Source organism: Orcinus orca, chromosome 4 (genome assembly GCF_937001465.1).
Source record: "Orcinus orca chromosome 4, mOrcOrc1.1, whole genome shotgun sequence".
Taxonomy (NCBI): domain Eukaryota; kingdom Metazoa; phylum Chordata; class Mammalia; order Artiodactyla; family Delphinidae; genus Orcinus; species Orcinus orca.
This window is the reverse complement of record NC_064562.1, coordinates 152,306,328-152,323,762: the sequence shown is the minus strand read 5'-3', so window position 1 is coordinate 152,323,762 and position 17,435 is coordinate 152,306,328. Positions and strand designations below refer to the sequence as shown.

The following is a 17,435-nucleotide window of genomic DNA, read 5'->3' as shown; positions in this document are numbered from 1 at the left end:
AGCCCTGTCTTCCCAGCTTGCATTCTGTCAGGGGAGACATTTGCATGCAGACAGGGGCTCGGACCCCCCTTCTCCTCAGGAGGGGCTGCGGGCATCAGGGACTCTGCATTTTGGAGCCTGTCTGTGGCCCCCTGTTTACCCGGGGCTGGGGCTCCTTCGGCAAAACCCTTTCAAAGGGTTGATCCCTAGAAGTATCATCAGGGCTCCTCCCTAGATGAACCCCTGAAGGGGCCCAACTGAGTCCACCGCCGTGTGCTGTGGGAACCTCCCCACAGTCGGCCTCTGCTTGGATGCCCCCATGGACGGGGAGCTCACTACTTCTCAGAGCAAAATCTGATTCTGTCACTTCCCTGCACTGGTTTGAGTTCAGCTTCTAGGCATCCACAGAATTCTCCGGCCATCTGCCTGGCCCTGCATGCCTGTGGCTCTGACCCCGGGGGAGGGAGAAGTGGGGGCTCGGGAGACAGCAGCCCTGCCAACTCTCTCCAGGGCAGTGTCTTTGGCCCTGGCAGCCGCTCAGGGCAGTGGTCCTGGCTTCCCCGCCCCCAGCTGGGTCTCACCTGGCTTCTCATCCAGCCCAATTCCTCCTTGAAAAATGGGGGTGGGGCATGATAATACTCGCCTCCCAGGAGTCTCGGGGGGAGGAATCAGACCAGGCAGGCAGGAGAGCCTGGGTGAGCTAAGGCTCCCTGACCTTGCCGGGGGGTCCCCCCTTCTGGCCTCACAGACTCCGGCCCCGACCCCTCCCTCAGATGGCCAGGGAGGCCCAGCCTCCACACAGAGCCAGCTGCACCAGGCCCAGGGCCTGTCCTTCAGAGACCCGGGGCCCAGGTGGATCACGGCTCAGCCAGCCCTGGGTCCCGGCCCTCTCCCCTCCTGCAGTCCGGCCCTCGCCCCAGGACTGCCCAGAGCCCCACAGTCCTCCACGAAACCTGTGCTGAGTGCAGCTCCAGGTTGCCATAGAAACAGAAAACCTCTGAGGTTTGCAGCCTTGGTGATGCCGGCTCCTCCTCTCCCTGCCAAGTTCCAGGTGGGCACCGCCCCCCTCGGGGGGAGGAAGTAACATGGCATCAGGCAATTCTACCTCCTTTCAAGTAACACCACTAGAGAACCCCCAGCACTGCCAGGAAGCCCACTTACAGATGAAGAAGCAGGCCCAGAGAGGGAAGGCAGCCTGCTCAAGGCCACACAGCTCCCAAAGGGCAGCGAGGTGTCTAGTTCCAGAGCTGACTCTACAGGCCGGCCTGGGTGTCCCAGGGTCATGAATCAGGGGCCTCCCAGGGGTTGGTGGGTCCCTACTGCACAAAGTCCCAGGGTGCTTGGTGTTTGGGGCGGAGGAGATGTCTGTGCGAGCGGGAGACCTCACCCCCTGGCTGTGTGAATCTGAGACGCTTCCCCAATCCGGACCTCAGTCTCCCCATTCACAAAATGTGTCCCCCTGTTCCTGCCCCTCTGATCCATCCCTCCCCAGGCCTGAGTCCTGGGCAAGGTCCCCCTCAGCCTGTGCTTGGCAGCAAGGGCCCCCCAAAGAGGGAGGAGGGATGCCTTTGCAGAGGTGGGCGCAGAGGATGCTAAGGGTGGTGAAGCCATTCAGTATGAAGCTGTAAAGGTAAAAAATAGGACATTTGTCAAAACCACAGAATTCAAACCACAGGGAGGGAAGCTGCTGTAAGCCACGGGCCGTGGCTAATGACAAGGTATCCACGGCCGCTCGTCAATGGTCACGAACACACCGCACCGCTGCGAGGCAGGGACGGTCAGGGGAGTTGGGGGGAGGGGTACATGGGAACTCTGGCCTTTTTCTGCCCAGGTTTTCTGTAAACCTAAAACTCCTCTGAACTATAAAGTCCATCAGTTAAAAAGGGGAAAAAACAAAAGGGTGGGGGACCAGGATGGAGAGAGGGAGGTGGTGGTTGTGCAGGGAGGGGCTGGTCCTGGAAGCTGTCCTGCCCCCGAGGCCCCCTGTGGCTTGTGTCCGGGTCATCTGAGGGCAGCACCGTGGCCGGTGGCCGGCTGCCTTCCGAAACATTCTGGGCAGAACTTGGACCCACAGGCCTCCAGAGGCCCCATCTGGCCCCACCAGTCAGGAGAGGGGCAGGCTGGGAGGGTTCAGCTGGCCCGGATGGGGGGGCTTCCGCAGCCGTGAGGGGTTGGGGGCTCGGGGGACGTCAGGGACCTGGCCCAGTTCTCAGGGTGCCAGCCACTTCCTCACTGTCAGTGTAACATCAGCTGAGATCCCGGGGAGGAGGCCTCCGTGCCAGCCCCCAGGGAGACGGGCCAGGCGCCCTAGGCTAGCAGGCAGGACCCCGGAGGGTACCTCATCCATCAAAGCTTCTGGAATCTCCTGCCTCCTTGGGACCAGGCGGAGGAAAGCAGCCAGCGGCCAGAGCAGTTAACGGGTCGCTAGCGCTGGAAATCTGCAGCTCTTTCACTTCAGTTTTTTCGCTCTTCCCTGTAATTATCCCGTCGGTGGGTGGAAATCAACCTTGGCAAGCGGACAGCTTCCCAGAGGAGGCCTGGTGTCGGAGCCTCGGGCAGAGGGCCAGGCGGCTTCAGCCCTCCCAGCCCCCTCTCACCTCCGGGGCTCGTGGGCAACTGCAGGGCACCGCTTGTCCTGGTTTGCCTACGACTGTCCCTGTTTTAGCCCAGAAAGTCCCGTGTCCCAGGAGCCCCCCAGTCCCGGGCGAATGGGGCGGTTGGACATCCTTTGTACAAGCTCTTGAGGGTCTCTGGGCTTCCCAGGACCGCCCGCCCGAGGTCGGCTCCTCCTGGGACACCACCCCACCCCACCCCAACCCCATGGGACCCTCTTTCCCTCCTGTCTTCACCCCAGGCCTTGGGCCCCTCCTCCATCCCCTCCCTCGGGAAGCCCATTGAGATCCACCCCCCAGCTCTATGAATGTCTCCAGACCCCAGTTTCCAACTGACGTCCAAAGAGGCTGCTGGACAGGAGGTGAGTTACGCTCTCTGCCTCAGTTTCCCCTTCTGTAAAGCGGGAATGGTAATGACTACTCGTGGGTATGGCAAGGAGCACATCAGTGAATAAATGTAAGGGGCTTAGACCCCGTGCTTGTGCCCCACCAAATTATCCACAAGTACCCACCGAGAGCACTTGGCTGGGCACCTAAACGTCACTGAATTCCCACAGCCACTTACCAGAATTTGCATTTTACAGACGAGCAGCCCGACGCTCAGAGACATGAAGGAACTTGCTGGAAAGGCCTGGCTGGTCAGGGCCCAAGGCAGGGTTCACCAGCCCGACATGGACCGCAAGGCCGACCGCCCTTCTCCACCCGCTGCCCTCCTGCGGGTGGTGGCACGGTGTCATCCTGGATCGCCGTTCGGGGCAAATTAAAAACCCAGCACGACCATGCATTTCAACTCTCAGAAACACCTCCTGACCGTGCTGATGACAGAAACAGGCAGTGCATCCAGAGAGAACTTGTTTACAGCGGAGCCATCTCTGTGTTATTTAATTCTGAAATAAGGAACTCTGCTTTGGGGGAAATATGAATTATTTTCCCGTTTTCCTGCCTAGACTCTGAATTAGTGGAGGTGGTGAGATTGGCTGCTGGCTCACTAATTGGTCAATATTTCTGCTCCCAGAGGAGATGCCCCCGGCGGAACGCTTAAACCTCTTCCCCTGCTCTGCGGTGGCCTGTTGGGGCCCCCAACCTGGGCCACTGTTCCTCCTCGCATGCCTTTGGAATAGGGTTTTTAGTGTTTTAACAGGGTTTTCAGCTGGGGTGGGTTTCCCTTCCCCTTCCCCGTGGGGACGTTGGGCTGTATCTGCTGACATTTTTGGTTGTCATAACTCTGCAGCGGGGGAGGCCAGTGAGAATGGCCATGTCCAGTCGGAGGCCCGAGGCGGGGAGCCCCCTGGGTCAGGAAGCAGGATGGGGAAGGCCGGGGGGACTATGAACGCATCCCCCCCACTCAGGCTCACCGCAGCCATCCTCGTGGTTCCTGGATTCCGTACTAGTGAATTCGCCTACTCACTAAAGTGCGTTTATAACCCCCAAGTCGATACTCATGGTTCTTCAGCGGTCGCTGGCGGACAGCACAGCGTGGCCCGGCGGGCACACCCCTGCCTGATGGGGACCGAGGGCACCCCTGCCTCCGTGTCAGCTGGTGCTGGAAACAAGTGTCCTTTTCACTGTCAGTGCCCTGGGTTTTGCCTTTTTGTGTGTGGTTGGTGACTTCTGTTTAAAATGGCCCGCAGGCCTGGTGATGGGGTGATGCCCGGTGTTCTGAGCGTGAGAGGCTGGGGTGTGTGGGCAGGGAGTCACGTGTGCAGGTGAGTTTCATTCATGCTGAGACACGGCGCTGCTCTGAGCCAATGCACTGAATCGGCGACGCACACGGAAGAAGCCGTCTTTAAGCAGCAGCACAAAACCAGGTCCCCCGTTGATTGGCCGATGGAAATGTTGCGACCAGAGACCGGCAGACCAGAGACCAGACCTTGCCCTGTACTTTCCCGGGAGCAGAAGAACTAAAGACAGGTCTCCCCCAAAGCTCATGTGTGGAAGACCGAGCCCCCAGCACCTCAGAAAGTGACTGCATTTGGAGAGGGGGGCCTTTAAAGAGGTATTTAAGGTAAAATGAGGTCATTGGGGTGGGCACTGATCCAATCTGACTGGTGTCCTGGTATAAAAAGGAGATAAGGACACAGACATGCATGGAGGGAAAGTCATGTGAGGACACAGGGAGAAGATGCCGTCTATACATCAAGGAGAGAGGCCTCAGGAGAAACCAACCTGCCCACACCTTGAACTTGGATGTCCAGCCTCCAGGACTGGGAGAGAAGAACGTTCTACCAAGTCACCTGGCCTGTGGTCTTTGTTAAGGCCGCCCCAGCCAACGAATTCAACAGAACTGAAGCAGGTAGTTGTACCCCGTGTTGCGGTAACAGTACTCACGACAGCCCACAAGTGAAACAACTCACTTACGCGTCCAGGGATGAATGCAGGAACAAAGCGTGGTCCAGCCGTACGATGGAGTGTGATTTAGCCATAAAGAGGAACAGCGTACTGACACACGCCACCACGTGGGGGAACCTCAAAAACACGACGCTTGGTGAGACAGGCCAGACACGAAAGGCCACACACTGTACAATTCCGTTTATGTGGGGCGCCCAGGACAGGCAAACAGACAGAGCGTGGACTGGCGGGGAGGGGGAGGGGCAGGAGTGGGCACACCTGCTCTGGGGTGACGAGCACGTTCTGGAACTAGAGGTGGCGGCTGCACTACCCTGCGGATGGACTAAATGCCACTGGACTGATGACCTCAATAAAGAAATAAGCAAGTCTCCTCCCCGTGCCCCGGTGGCCGCTGTCCCATCCACTTCCTGTGCTCCCGAGGGCTCTTTCTCGACTCCATTCCACAGCCTCTCCTCCCCCACCGGCTCCAGGCAGGGTCTCCTCCCTCTGCTGCTTCCCAGCCACCCTGGCCATGTCCCCAGGGACCCCCATCGCTCCACCCAATGGCCGCGTCTGGGTCCCCATCCGCGACATCACCCCCAGCTGCTGTCAGAGGCGCCCATCCGGTCCTCAGAAAATGCCCACCCCCCAGGGTGCAGCGTGTGCCCCGAGCTGGGCTGGGAAGCCTCACGGTCCTGCCCGTGAACTCAGAAGGACTTTTCCCCCATCCTGTCTTTGCTCAAAGGCCCGCGAGTTCCGACCTTCCACCCCGGCACAGACGGGTGAAGGAGCCCAGGGAATGGTCAGGGCCATGCGGCCAGGAGGAAAAGGCAGGTGCACAAAAGGGCGATGCTTTGGTCCAGATCTGCTGACCCCGTTAGACTGTGTCAGGACGGCCAGTCCAGCACCCTTGTCTCCTGATGGGCTCTGGAACTCTGGTGAAAGGGAAGGGGTTTGATGGTGGGAGCTTAGCTAGTTTGGAGAGGTCTCTGGACCCCTGACCCCACCCCTTGAATTGCTGTCCCTTACAGCTCCTCGAGCACGTACTCTGCTGTCCAGGGTGACCCTCCGAGTCAGGGGTGGGGGGAGGGTGGAGATTCACTTCTTGGCCCACCAGCTTGGCCACACCCGCTCTGGGCTGCTTCTGGCGACGCTGCTGGGTCCTAGTGGAGAAACAGCAGATGACCTCAGGTGGGGTCTGCTCCCCACGCAGGATAGCTGAGCCCCATCCAGGGGCCGAGTCACCAGATCCGCTGTCCCATGGGCCCTGGGCTGTAGCCAGGCCCTGCGCCATGATTGGTCGGGAAGAAAGACAAGGCTTTGGAAAATGATTTTCTTTCCTTTTCTTTCTTCTTTTTATTTTCAAAGAAATTGAAGAAGCCTGTGGTTTGCAACTCTGCTGACCCCGCAGGAGGCTTAAATTGAACCACCCGGTGTTCGGAAGAGGCCAGGCAGGCCACGGAAAATACCTAGAGGCAGAGTCCAGGCTGTTTGGGGGAGAAAGTGGGTCACCGTTGGAGCGGTCCTTGGAAAGGGCTGGCTGGGGAAGACGGTGGGCACCGGGCACGGGAGAGTGCGCAGCAGAGACGCATCCCCCCATCCCGAGGAGGGTGTCACTGGGTCTCGTCCTCACGTCCGTCCGTCTCCCGACGCAGCGCACCCAGGCTCTCCAGGTCCTGCCTGCCGGGGCCTCAGCTTCCTCGCCGGGCGAATGCAGGCTCCCGCCCACCTGGGACGGGGCTGAGGTGGTCCAGGGACCAGGGTGTCAGTGGGAGGGAGGCTGTGACAGATTCCAGCCCGGGTGGCGCCCCTATCTCTGCACGAGGACACGGCACCCAGAATTCGTGGCGACCTCGAGCTCACCCTTCTTGCCTTTCTCCTGGAGGCATCTTGCCCTCCTCTGAACGGGGCTCGTCCCGGGGTTGAGGGGCACGGGCGGCCTCCTTGCTGAGGTGGGGTCTTCTGTCCCTGCCCCTTCTCCTCTTCTGTCTCTTTTGCAGCCCCTCCGCCCATCCCTTACCTGGGGTTGTCAACCATGTGTCCCCGGGGCTCCGGCCTCCTAGCACCATCTCCCCGGGACATGCTGAGGACCTGCCTCTCTGTCCCCAGCACTGAGCATGGCCTGGAGCCTCAGAGCCACGTGTCCACCTGCCTCCCAGACATTCCCTGGAGGCTTCGCTGAGGCCCCATGACCTGCCCCATCCTTTTCCTCACTCATCATGTGGGGGGAGGATGTCCAGAGGCTCCGGGACCCAAACCCTGGAACCTTCCACGGTATGGTTTTGTATGAAAGTCTTCAATCTAGGCTAAGACAATTAGGATGATCCTGCAGGTGAGTTTTGAGACGTCAGCCTGGCGGCAGAGCAGGCGAAGAGAGCGAGGTGCCCCCCAGGGACCTGTTTCCCCGAGGAAGCAAAACATCACCATGATTTATTCTCTTATTTACAGAGCAAACCTCTGCGCGCAGGAAGCCCTGTAGGGCAGCAGCCGTGGTGCAGAAGAAGAAGGTGGTGCTGGGGTGAGCGGCCACTCTGGGTGCCCGCAGGTTCCCCTAGGGGCTGGGTGGGGGGTCAGGGGAGGTGCAGCCCTCAGGACTCCGGCTGCCCCGTCACCTTCCTGCTCACCTCTCCCCTGGCCCCAGTCGGCCCATGGTGTCCTGGGGGGCTCACAGCCCAACCCCTTCAGGCCCCCCGACGGGCCCCCTCGCCTCTTCCGTGGGAGCCAGCTGGGCCCCTACGGCCTCGCCGGGAGAAGGCAGCCGCCTCGGTAGCCTTGCTGTGGAGCAGGCTGCGGGTCTGCCCTGCACTGTCTGTGTCTTCCGCAGGCTTTGGCAGGCCACCACTCGGCCCCCAGGGGCCACACGGGACGCGCTCAATGTCAGGGTACCAAGCGAGATTCCAAACCCTTCGTGACGACGCCTGCTGACTGGCCCGTGGGACCCACCATCTGCCGGATGCTGCTCTAGAACTTTCCATGTATATTAGCTCACTCGCTCCTCGGGAAAGCTGCATCCGTGGGACCACGATGACCCCCCCCATCTTACAGATGATGAGCCCGCAGTGTGGAGAGCGAGGCCCCCTCGGTCGTGGGAGGGATAGGAGTGCGGGGGTCCCCGAGCCAGGAGGACGATGCTTCCTGCAGCATCTCCGGGAGTCTGTCCACCACAGGCCAGGCTGGTGCGAGTGGGAAGGAGGGGGGGTCCCTGCTGGCCCAGCTCCCCTCCGTGTCCAGGGTCAGCCACCCCATCCCTGCTGATCTGCACTGTCCAGTGAAGGGGTCCCAGCCCCCCTTCCTCCGCTGCTCCCGAGATTGTATCTAGAGACATGATCTAGTTATCACCCCGTGGGACCCATGTGCTCTCCTTCTGGGGTCTGAGGTCTATCGTGTCCGTGACCGCTCACCTGTTTCAGTGGATTGAATGGGGACCCCCAAAGTGGGGGCCACATCCTGACCCCTGGAACCTCAGAACGTCATCTTATTTGAGGAAAGCGTCCTTGCTGAGATGTAATTTGTTAAGTATCTAGAGATGAGATCGTCCTGGATCCCCTTGGTACACCCCAAATCCAACAACAATTGTCCTTGTAAGAGACACACAGAGGAGAAGACACAGGGGAGGGGGCCACGTGGTGTTGGTGCAGAGGTTGGGACGATGCTACTGCAAGCCCAGGAACACCAGGACCCCCAGGAGCTGGGAGAGATGGGAGACCCCCCTACAGCTCCTGGAAGGAGTGCCAACGCCTTGATTTTGGACTTTCGGGGCCAGAAATGTGGGAAAATAAATTTTTGTTGCTATAAGCCACCCAATTTGTGGTAATTTGTATGGCAGCCAGGAGGACACTCACGTACCCCACGAGGGGGCTCTATTGCACCCACTTTGCAGATCAGAGAAATGATGTCACTTTCCGAGGACGCTGGACTCCAATGTGGCTGAGCCTCCCCTTCCCCCCAGGGTGTCCCGAGGCAGGGTTTGGGCAGGCGAGGGGACACAGTCCTGTGCACCTTCTCAGCCCCCCGAGAGCCTCCTTCTCTCTCTTGGCTGGCACCCTGCCTGTGCCAGGCGACGCCCACCATCCATGTGGATGCAACCCCCCACTGCAGACCCCAGGGGCTGGCTTCCTGTGTGGCCGGGGGTTACAAGCAGAGAGAGCAGGCGTTGGGGCCTGGTGGGGAATGGTTGGGAGACAGAGGAGGGTGGGCAGCTTCCCCTCCATAGACAACCCCGTACATGACTCCTCTGTGCAGCCCATCCTGAGATGTCCCCTCACCGCCACCCCGTGCTGACTGAGCACACCTGCCTGCCTCTTCCTGCTCATTGTCAAGTGGCGGTCAGAGCACGGGCACATCAGCCACTAGCATCCTTTCTCGTCTGCATCCTGTCCCCTGACCCTCGCCGTCCTCGCCTTGTGCTTCTCATGTGAAGAGGCAGCAACGTAACACTTGCCTCAGGCTCTGCTTTCTCAGGGCTGAGACAGGCAGCCTCACACCCTGAGTTCCTCTGCCTGTCAAGGGGCCTCCTGTGTGTTTCCTCACTCACCACCAGCCTCATCGTCCTTCTACCAAAATTTGCCCCTTGCAATCTGAAGATGGGAGAAAAACAGGCCAAGGCAGTCCTTTCTCTGAGTCAGACAGCAGTGGTCAAGGACCCTTTCAGGTATTCATGTATTTCTTCATCAAACTATGCTGGTTTGGGTGTTCTGGGAAGGAGTTAGAAGTACCAGAGATGTATTGGGTGATGCTTGTGAAAGACAAAGGGGCAGGGCAGGTGTGGTCAGGGAGGGCCAGCAGATGGTGATGCTGGTCTGACACCTCCGAAGGGGATGCAGAGGATGGGGAAGGGCCTGAAGGCCTTGGACTGTAGGGTGGTTCTGGGAGGGTCTTAACCGGCCCACAACTGCTCCCGGGGAAAGGCTGCCGCAGAGGAGCCTGCGTGGGTCAGAGATGGTGAGCCCTGTTCCCGGCCATGCCCGGGCCCCTGTGCGCGGCCTTGGCTCGGGAATGAAGCAAATCCTGCAGGTGCCGTGGCTGGTGCCTCTGTGCGGATGTCCTGTCCATCACTGCCCATCAATATGGGCCAACTGTGTGCCCGGTCTTAGGGGCACCCACAAGCAACAGACCCATCCCCAGTCCAGAGCGGGTGCCCAGGGGACAGAAAGCCAATTCACGGACCAGCGCCATAACGTCAGGAAGCACAGGCCACGGAGGGAACCCGCCCAGACTCTGGGACCTTCTGTGCTCCAGGGAGGCTCCTGTCATCCTGACGCCCCTCCCATGAGCCTGCCCTGGCCCCCCGATGCTCAGCCCGGCCCCGCCCTTGCCTCAGTGCCTGCACCATCCTTGGGAAGTCTAAGCTCGTGGAGGCTCAGGTTTCCATGGTCACCAGCCTCTCCTCTCCCCAGGATCTGCTTATTCCTTGGTCAGCACACAGTGGAGCGGACTGGGGGCAGTCTCGGTTTCCTGCCCCGCTGAGGCGGGTGTGGGGAGGTCACGTGGGCACGGGGTCCCCTGCCAGCTGAGCTCTCACTGGCAAAATGTAAGCAGGAGCCCGAGGTTCCAGTCTTCCTTGTGGGTGGGACTTCAGGCTAGAGCCGGCAGCTGAGATACTGGGGTGAATGAGGTGCTGTTAGCTGATTCACGGAGAGGACGATGACAGCGGCCCCATGCCCAATTTTACCCTTGGGGACCTGAGGCTTGGAGGGGGCCGTGTCCAGGGTCGCACACAGGGTCTGCCCAGTCTGCCCTTGCCTGGGCCCCCCCAGTGCAGGCTCCTCAGCTGCAGCCCTCCTGGGGTGGCCAAGGAAGCTTCCAGGTCTTCCCAGCACCCCTGTCTGTGTGGCGCTCCTCTGCATCCCTGGGGGTCCCGTCAGGGTCCTCCGGAGGGTGGCTCCTGCCTCAGCTGTTAGCTCTGCCCAAATGCTTCTCCAGCAGCCCCGTCACGTGTCCGACGGGGAGCCTGCTTCAGAGCGATTGGACATTTTGAGAGAAGAATTAAGACAATGAATGTCGGTGGAGCACTTGGCCGTGGAAATCATCGCTGTCTTCCCACAAGTGCGGTCGTGTGGAGCTCGAAGGGCGTAACTGGCCCGCAGGGTTCTGCTTCCCTGTGCAGGTTTCAGGGCCCTGCAGAGGGCCAGGCCGTCCCCTGGAGTCGGGCATGAGCACGAGCCCATCCGGACCAGACACCGTTTGTGATGGTGAGAAAGCGGACAGGACCAGACACACCCGCCAGGCGAAGGGGAACAGCTGTCCTTGCCACCTGCTGTTCTTCTTGGTAATAAATTGATTTAGCAGGTCATTGTTTGCTCCCTCCCCACCTCCCCAGGTCAGCTCCATGGGGCAGGGACCTGTCAGACCAGCTTGTTCCCAGTTCCCCAGAACCTGGACAGGGCCTGGCCCACAGCAGAAGCTCAAGATTTGTTCAGTAAATGGATGGATAGATGGGTGGATGGATGGATGGATGGATGGATGGATGGATGGATGGGTGGATGGATGGATGGATGGGTGGGTGGATGGATGGATGGATGGGTGGATGGATAGATGGGTGGATGGATGGATGGATGGGTGGGTGGATGGATGGACTGATGGATGGATGGGTGGATGGATGGATGGATGGGTGGATGGATGGATGGATGGATGGGTGGGTGGATGGATGGATGGATGGATAGATGGATGGGTGGGTGGATGGATGGATGGATGGGTGGATGGTGGGTGAATGGATGATGGATGGATGGATGGGTGGGTGGTGGGTGGGTGGATGTGTGGATGGATGGATGGGTGGATGGATGGATGGATGGATGGATGGATGGATGGGTGGGTGGATGGATGGATGGATGGGTGGATAGATGGATGGGTGGGTGGATGGATGGATGGATGGGTGGATGGATGGATGGATGGGTGGATGGTGGGTGAATGGATGATGGATGGATGGATGGGTGGGTGGTGGGTGGGTGGGTGGATGGGTAATGAATGGGTGAATGGATGGTTGCATAAATGGGTAGATGGCTAGAGAGAGGGGTGGATGATGGATGAATAGGCAAGTGGATGAATGGGTGGATGGATGGATTAATGGGTAGATGGGTCAATGGAAAAGCAGGTGGATGGGTGGATGGGTGGATATCTTTTGCACCTCCAAAGTGCCAGGCCCCGACGCTGGTGTTTTCGGACCGTTCCTTCTCAGTATCTCACCCAGTTGTTGGAGGCGGTGGCTTTGTTTGCGCATCCGCTTCACACGTGCGTATGATGAGAAGTATTGCACAGCTGACCCCGCACTTGCTCTGAGCAGTGGGGCTGCTGCCTTGGGGGACATCCCAGAACGTGTCCACCCACCACGGGGTCCTGGGGTCACCATGAGGTGCTGATGTTGAGGGCAGGCCTCTGGCTAGTTTCTGTGGCCTCAGCCAGGACTAACTCACCGGCACGTCCTCCCTCCTTCCTGGGCGGGGTTCCAGTTCCTGGCCAGCTTCAGGCTGGAGTCTTCACGGTTCAGGGCTGGAAATCATGCTGTGAGCTTTGGGCAGCCCCTGAGAGGAAATTTCACGGTCAAATTAGCGGTTGAGAATGAGCCCTTCCCTCCCCTCCCCCAAACCTGGGCAGGTGTCAGGGGGAGGGGACAAGAGTCAGCCCATACCCCTGAACAGAAGGAAGGGTGATGTGGGGGTGACCCTCCCTCATTCCCTGTGCTCGTCCCCTACCTGGCCACCTGGCACACACTCCCAACTTGGGCTGCCCAGCAGACTCCTACACAGACGTCAAAACCCAGAAGGCCCTCCCTGACCCAGAGTGGGGACTAGGTCTTTTCTCTCCTGCTGTCCCCACACAGGGCAGACCCTCTGGGATGACTCACCCAGGGACAGGGTCTCCCACTTACTGATGAGGAAACCGAGGCCATGCCACGAGCACCAGGCCCCAGGCGGCACAAGCCCTGACAGCGGGTCCTGGAATTGGGCCTGCTGATCCCGAGCCAGCTGTGGTCTCTGCCCCACTGTGATGGTCAGTTTCAGGGGTCAACTCGGCCAGGCCACAGTCCCCAGTGATTCAAACACTCATCTAGGTGCTGCTGTCAAGGTATTTTGTAAATGCAGTCACTTCTACAACCTTCAAGTGATCGGACGAGGCCCACCCACACTGGGGAGGGCTGTCGACTGATCTAAAAGCTGAGTTCATCCAGGAACCCCCTCGCAGACACACACAGAATCGTTTTGACCAAACACCCAGCCACCCATCGGGTTGACACATACGATGAACGACTGCACGTATAAGCACGGATTGAGAGCCGTCGCCCTGGGTTTGGGCCTCATTCTCCAGTCCTGTCCCCAGTTTCTTTGTCTCGCTGCACAGAGCGGAAGCGCTGGGTGGCCCCAGCACAGGCCCTGGCTCCCCTGAGCTCTCTCTTGGAAGACGGCAGCGGCTGCTCTAAGGTGAAGGGATCCTGAGGCCCAGAGAGGGCAGGCGCTTCCCCAAGATCACACAGCACGTCCCAATTGTGCTGGATTCATGCAGGTGCTGGGACTGTGGCTGGTCCACAGCCTGCCTCCTGGTCCCTGGGGCCCCAGCATAGGGTGGCTGCATTGTCATCACGGGGCGGGGGGCACTGCTTTTTGACCTCGGCAGTACTGCACTTAGCACCTGGAAAGGCATTTTCTTTCATCTTCTCAACTGCTTCTCCCAACATCCTGGGAGGCAGGGATGATCCCATTTCACAGATGTGGAGACTGAGGTACACAGGGTGGGAGGGATTCATCCAGGGTTCCAGCAACCCATGGGTACAGGCCTGGCCCCAGTGAAGTCACAATTCAGTCATATTTTCTGTCCCCTGGGCTCCTACTCAGCCTCTTCCCCCTTCCTGTGTCCTGTGGGGAGGAAGGGGGTCTGGGAATCTCTGTTCAAGCCACCTACGTGCATGTGCATGTCTGTCTGCAGGGTGTGTGTGCACGTTGAGTGTGCACGCGTGTGCACGTGTGCATGTGCATGTGCATGCACACCTGTGTGATCGGGGCAGAGATGGAATTACTCCTTTGAGCCCTGAGCCCACCATGAATCCATAGATGGTTATTTTGACCCAAACTTGAAGTCCATACTTGAACTCCACACCGTGGTTCACTAGCCTTGGTTTAAAAAAAAATGTGTCCTGAGTAAACCAAAGCCAACAAACAAACGTGAAAGAACAGAGGAAAGGCTCAGGGCAGCCTTGGCCGGTGCACGGCCACTGGCAGATCAGAAGCAGATGTACGAGTATCCTGACTTGTACAAGGGGTGCAGATAGAGAGCTGGAAGCAGGTCTGGGAGGCGAGCCGCGCGGTGCACCTGCCTTCTGCCTTTGGGGTTGCCCTGCCTCAGGGCTGATGGCGTCTTGGCTGCAGGTCTAGGGTCCTGGGCCACGTGGAGAAGCCAGAGACAGGAAGCCAGCCCTCCCTAGAAGCAGACTCGCCTCTCCCACCCTGCAGCAGCCCTGAGAGGGGGGGTCTTGGCCTTCCTCTCTACACAGCGGCTGCCACTCGGAAGATGAAGCAGCTGCCGCAGGGAGCTTGGAAATGACAGAGCTGGGATTCGACCTAGGACGGCTGACCCCAGGCCCGGGCCCGTTCCCGTATCCCACGAGGCCCTGCTCTGGCCCCACTGGATGCCCCCAAGTCCTGCCCCTCATGCACAGAGCCTTTGCACAGCCTGTTCCCTTCCCGACCTCCTTGTCTCAGCTGAGCTCCCTGGAAGGCAGAGCCTCAGGCAGGGATTAGGGCCCAAGGTTTAAATAGGAGGGGTGGTCTCAGGGCAGCAAGAGGGCGGGAGGAGGGGAGGGAGGCTGGAGAGAACAGAGAGCAGTGACAGGCAACGCCTCACCGCCCTAGCGTCATTGCCGAGCGGATGCCGGAGCCACGTGGGGCGTCTCCAGACAGGTCCACCAGGCCCCTCACCTGCCAGAGTCCTTGGAAGGAGCCAGGGAGGCGGGGGTGGGGGCTTCGATGGCGGCTCCCTCCCACCTCCTGTCACCAAGGTCAACGATCGCCGTGTGGGGGGTTAACCTAGGGTGCACCAGCCGCGCCTTCCACAGATGCGAGTGCTGCGGCCCCTGGCCCGAGACTGGAAGTGGTGGAAGCTTCTGGGGTTTCCAGGGTGTGAGACGGGTCGGCCCCAGGCCACGTGGTCACAGGTCGGCAGTGGCAGGAGCAGAGGGGGAGAAGAGTGGCTGAGAGTCCAGGGGACGGGGACGTCCCCTACAGGCTACTGCTGTTCAGCCTCAAACCCCTGCTGGCCGGAGCCCCCAAGGCCAGCTCACCTGGCGAGGGCTGGCTTTCCCGGAACCAGGCTCGGCCCCGTGAAAAGGCTCTTGGTTCTTGGGAACTGACCCTCATGCCCAGCGGGAAGATCAGCCCCGTCCCGGCCCCTCCCCTGCCCCACCTGGAGTTCTGAGAGGGCCGCGAAGTTCCGTGCTCCCTGCTGTTGGTGAGCAGATGCAAACTCTGAATTGAGTGAATGGACGACTGGACCTCAGCCCGAGCTCGGGATAGAGCTTGGGGCATGTTGCTCCCCTGCTCGGAGGGTTTACACCCCTCCTCGCTGATTTGGGATAAGAGCCAACGCCTCTGGTCCAGGGCTGAGGGCGTGGGGCGAGCTCCCATCCCACCCGTGCACGTGCATCACGTGGGGACACACGCACACGCGCAGATGCCGGGTGGAGAAAGCGTCTCAGGGCTGGGTCTGCGGGGCTGGGCAGCAGGACCTGCTGGTTTCTGTCCAGGCTACGAGCAGGAAGAACTCCCTGTCCCTCCCTGAGCCTGGAAAGCGAGCAATAGCAGCACCCGAGAAGACACAGCCCCCCCGACCCTCTGGCCACAGCCCTGGTCTCTCAGGAGAGGGACCGTCTCCTTGCATCCGGGCCCCCACACAGCTGCCCGGCGCTGTGCGCTCTGTCACTGGTTCTGAACAACAGGTGGTGGGTTGGGGGCGTCGTGGCGTCAGTGCCAGCTGGAGGCTCTGATGGGTCTTCTGAAGGGATGGGAACAAAGGGAAACAGAGACACTGGACTCGGACGGGGGTGACCTCAGGAGGCCCCAGACCAAGTGCAGACAGGCCTGCAGGTCGTCGCCCACTGACTCTGCCTCTGAGTTTCCCTCGAAAAGAGGAGCCCACGGGGGCCCTGGGGGCTCTGCTCCCCAACGTGTGTGAATTGGTTCCGTGTGGCGAGGAGGTGGACCGTGGCCCACGCGGGGCCAGCTCACATCTCCCTTCAAGCGGGGACAGCTGACCGTCTCCTCCTGGGCTGGGCTAAACAGCCCCCCCGAATTCATATCCACCCGGAGCCTCAGGATGTGGAATAGGGTCTTAGTGGATGTAATCGGTTTACATGCGGTCACCCTGGACTAGGGTGAGCCCTATACCCGATGGCCAGTGTCCCTGTAAGAAGAGGAGGGGACACACAGGGAGGGGGCCACGTTACCGTGGAGGGCAGATCGGAGCGATGCGGCCACGAGCCCGGGAACACAGGACGCCAGCAGCCCCCGGAAGCTGGAAGAGACGAGGACGTCAGAGCCTTGGAGGGAACCAGCCCTGCCGACACTGTGGTTTTGAACTTGCAGCCTCCAGACCGTGAGACAGAAGATCTCAGCTGTTTGGAGCCAGCTGGCTGGTGACGCTCACGCAGCCCGGGAAGAAGAAGCCAACGCCCACTGCTCAGCCCTGCAGGCCAGGCAGCCTGAGCGAGTCCACAGCTGTACGCACTCGGCACGGTTGCCCCTCTGTGGCGGTCACTGCTGGAAGACAGAACTCCCCCAGCTGCCCTCTGGACGTGGACGCACGTCGCCATCCCCCGGCAGCCCTGGGAACTCCCAGGCAAAATGGAGAAGCACGTGAGTCTCATTTACTCATTTAGAGGTGCCGGGAGCCATGCAAACAGAGCTGGCAGTTATCGATGTGATTAGCGAGAAGATGATTATTTATTATCGCTTTAAAAATTCGAGGCAAGAGTTGAGGGAAGCGTCCTTTCCTATAAGATGTGTGTGGGTCCCTCCCTGGCAGGGCGGCTGGGAAGGTGAGGTGAGGCCCGTGGAGGTACCAGGCAGCGCAGTCTCTGAGGCTCCCTCTCTCGTCGGTGGAGAGGGGCCGAGGCCCCTCGAGGCCCACAGTCCTCACGCCGTGGGGACATCCCTTCAGCCCTCGAGCTGGGGACAGGGCGGATGGGTGTGGTTGAATGAATGAATGAGTGAATGAGTAAACACCCCTCTGACCCAGAGGCCCTAACCTGGGGCCCTTGCAGGCAGCCTGGCCTCAGCCTTACACATAGAGTGTCAACAAAACGAACGGGTTTAAATCAGGAAATTACAGGGACCTAAATCCATTGCAGGCCTCTGGTAACAGATCTGAGATCCTGCAACCCGGGCTTCACCCCGATCCCCTCGCCCCACACACACACAGCCCCGGGGGCGCCCAAGGGGCTGACCCAGGGAGGGACTTCCACACTCCACTGTCCTGCAACTTCCAGCCAGGCGCCCGAGGGCATGACGTCCAGGCCCTGCCCTGGGCTGGCAC

At 60.0% G+C, this 17,435-nt stretch overlaps 1 protein-coding gene across 1 annotated transcript; it reads right to left on the bottom strand.

The window, feature by feature from the left end:
- Positions 1-11,363: 11,363 nt before the first annotated feature.
- LOC125964200 (guanine nucleotide exchange factor subunit RIC1-like) lies at positions 11,364-16,713 on the bottom strand (the record flags this gene model as incomplete). The annotated part of the gene is given in 4 exon segments (XM_049708918.1): positions 11,364-11,821; positions 11,937-12,065; positions 16,348-16,415; positions 16,706-16,713. Coding segments are annotated over 4 exon segments (663 nt in total), but the record flags the coding sequence as incomplete, so codon positions are not given.
- Between the last annotated feature and the right edge of the window lie 722 nt (positions 16,714-17,435).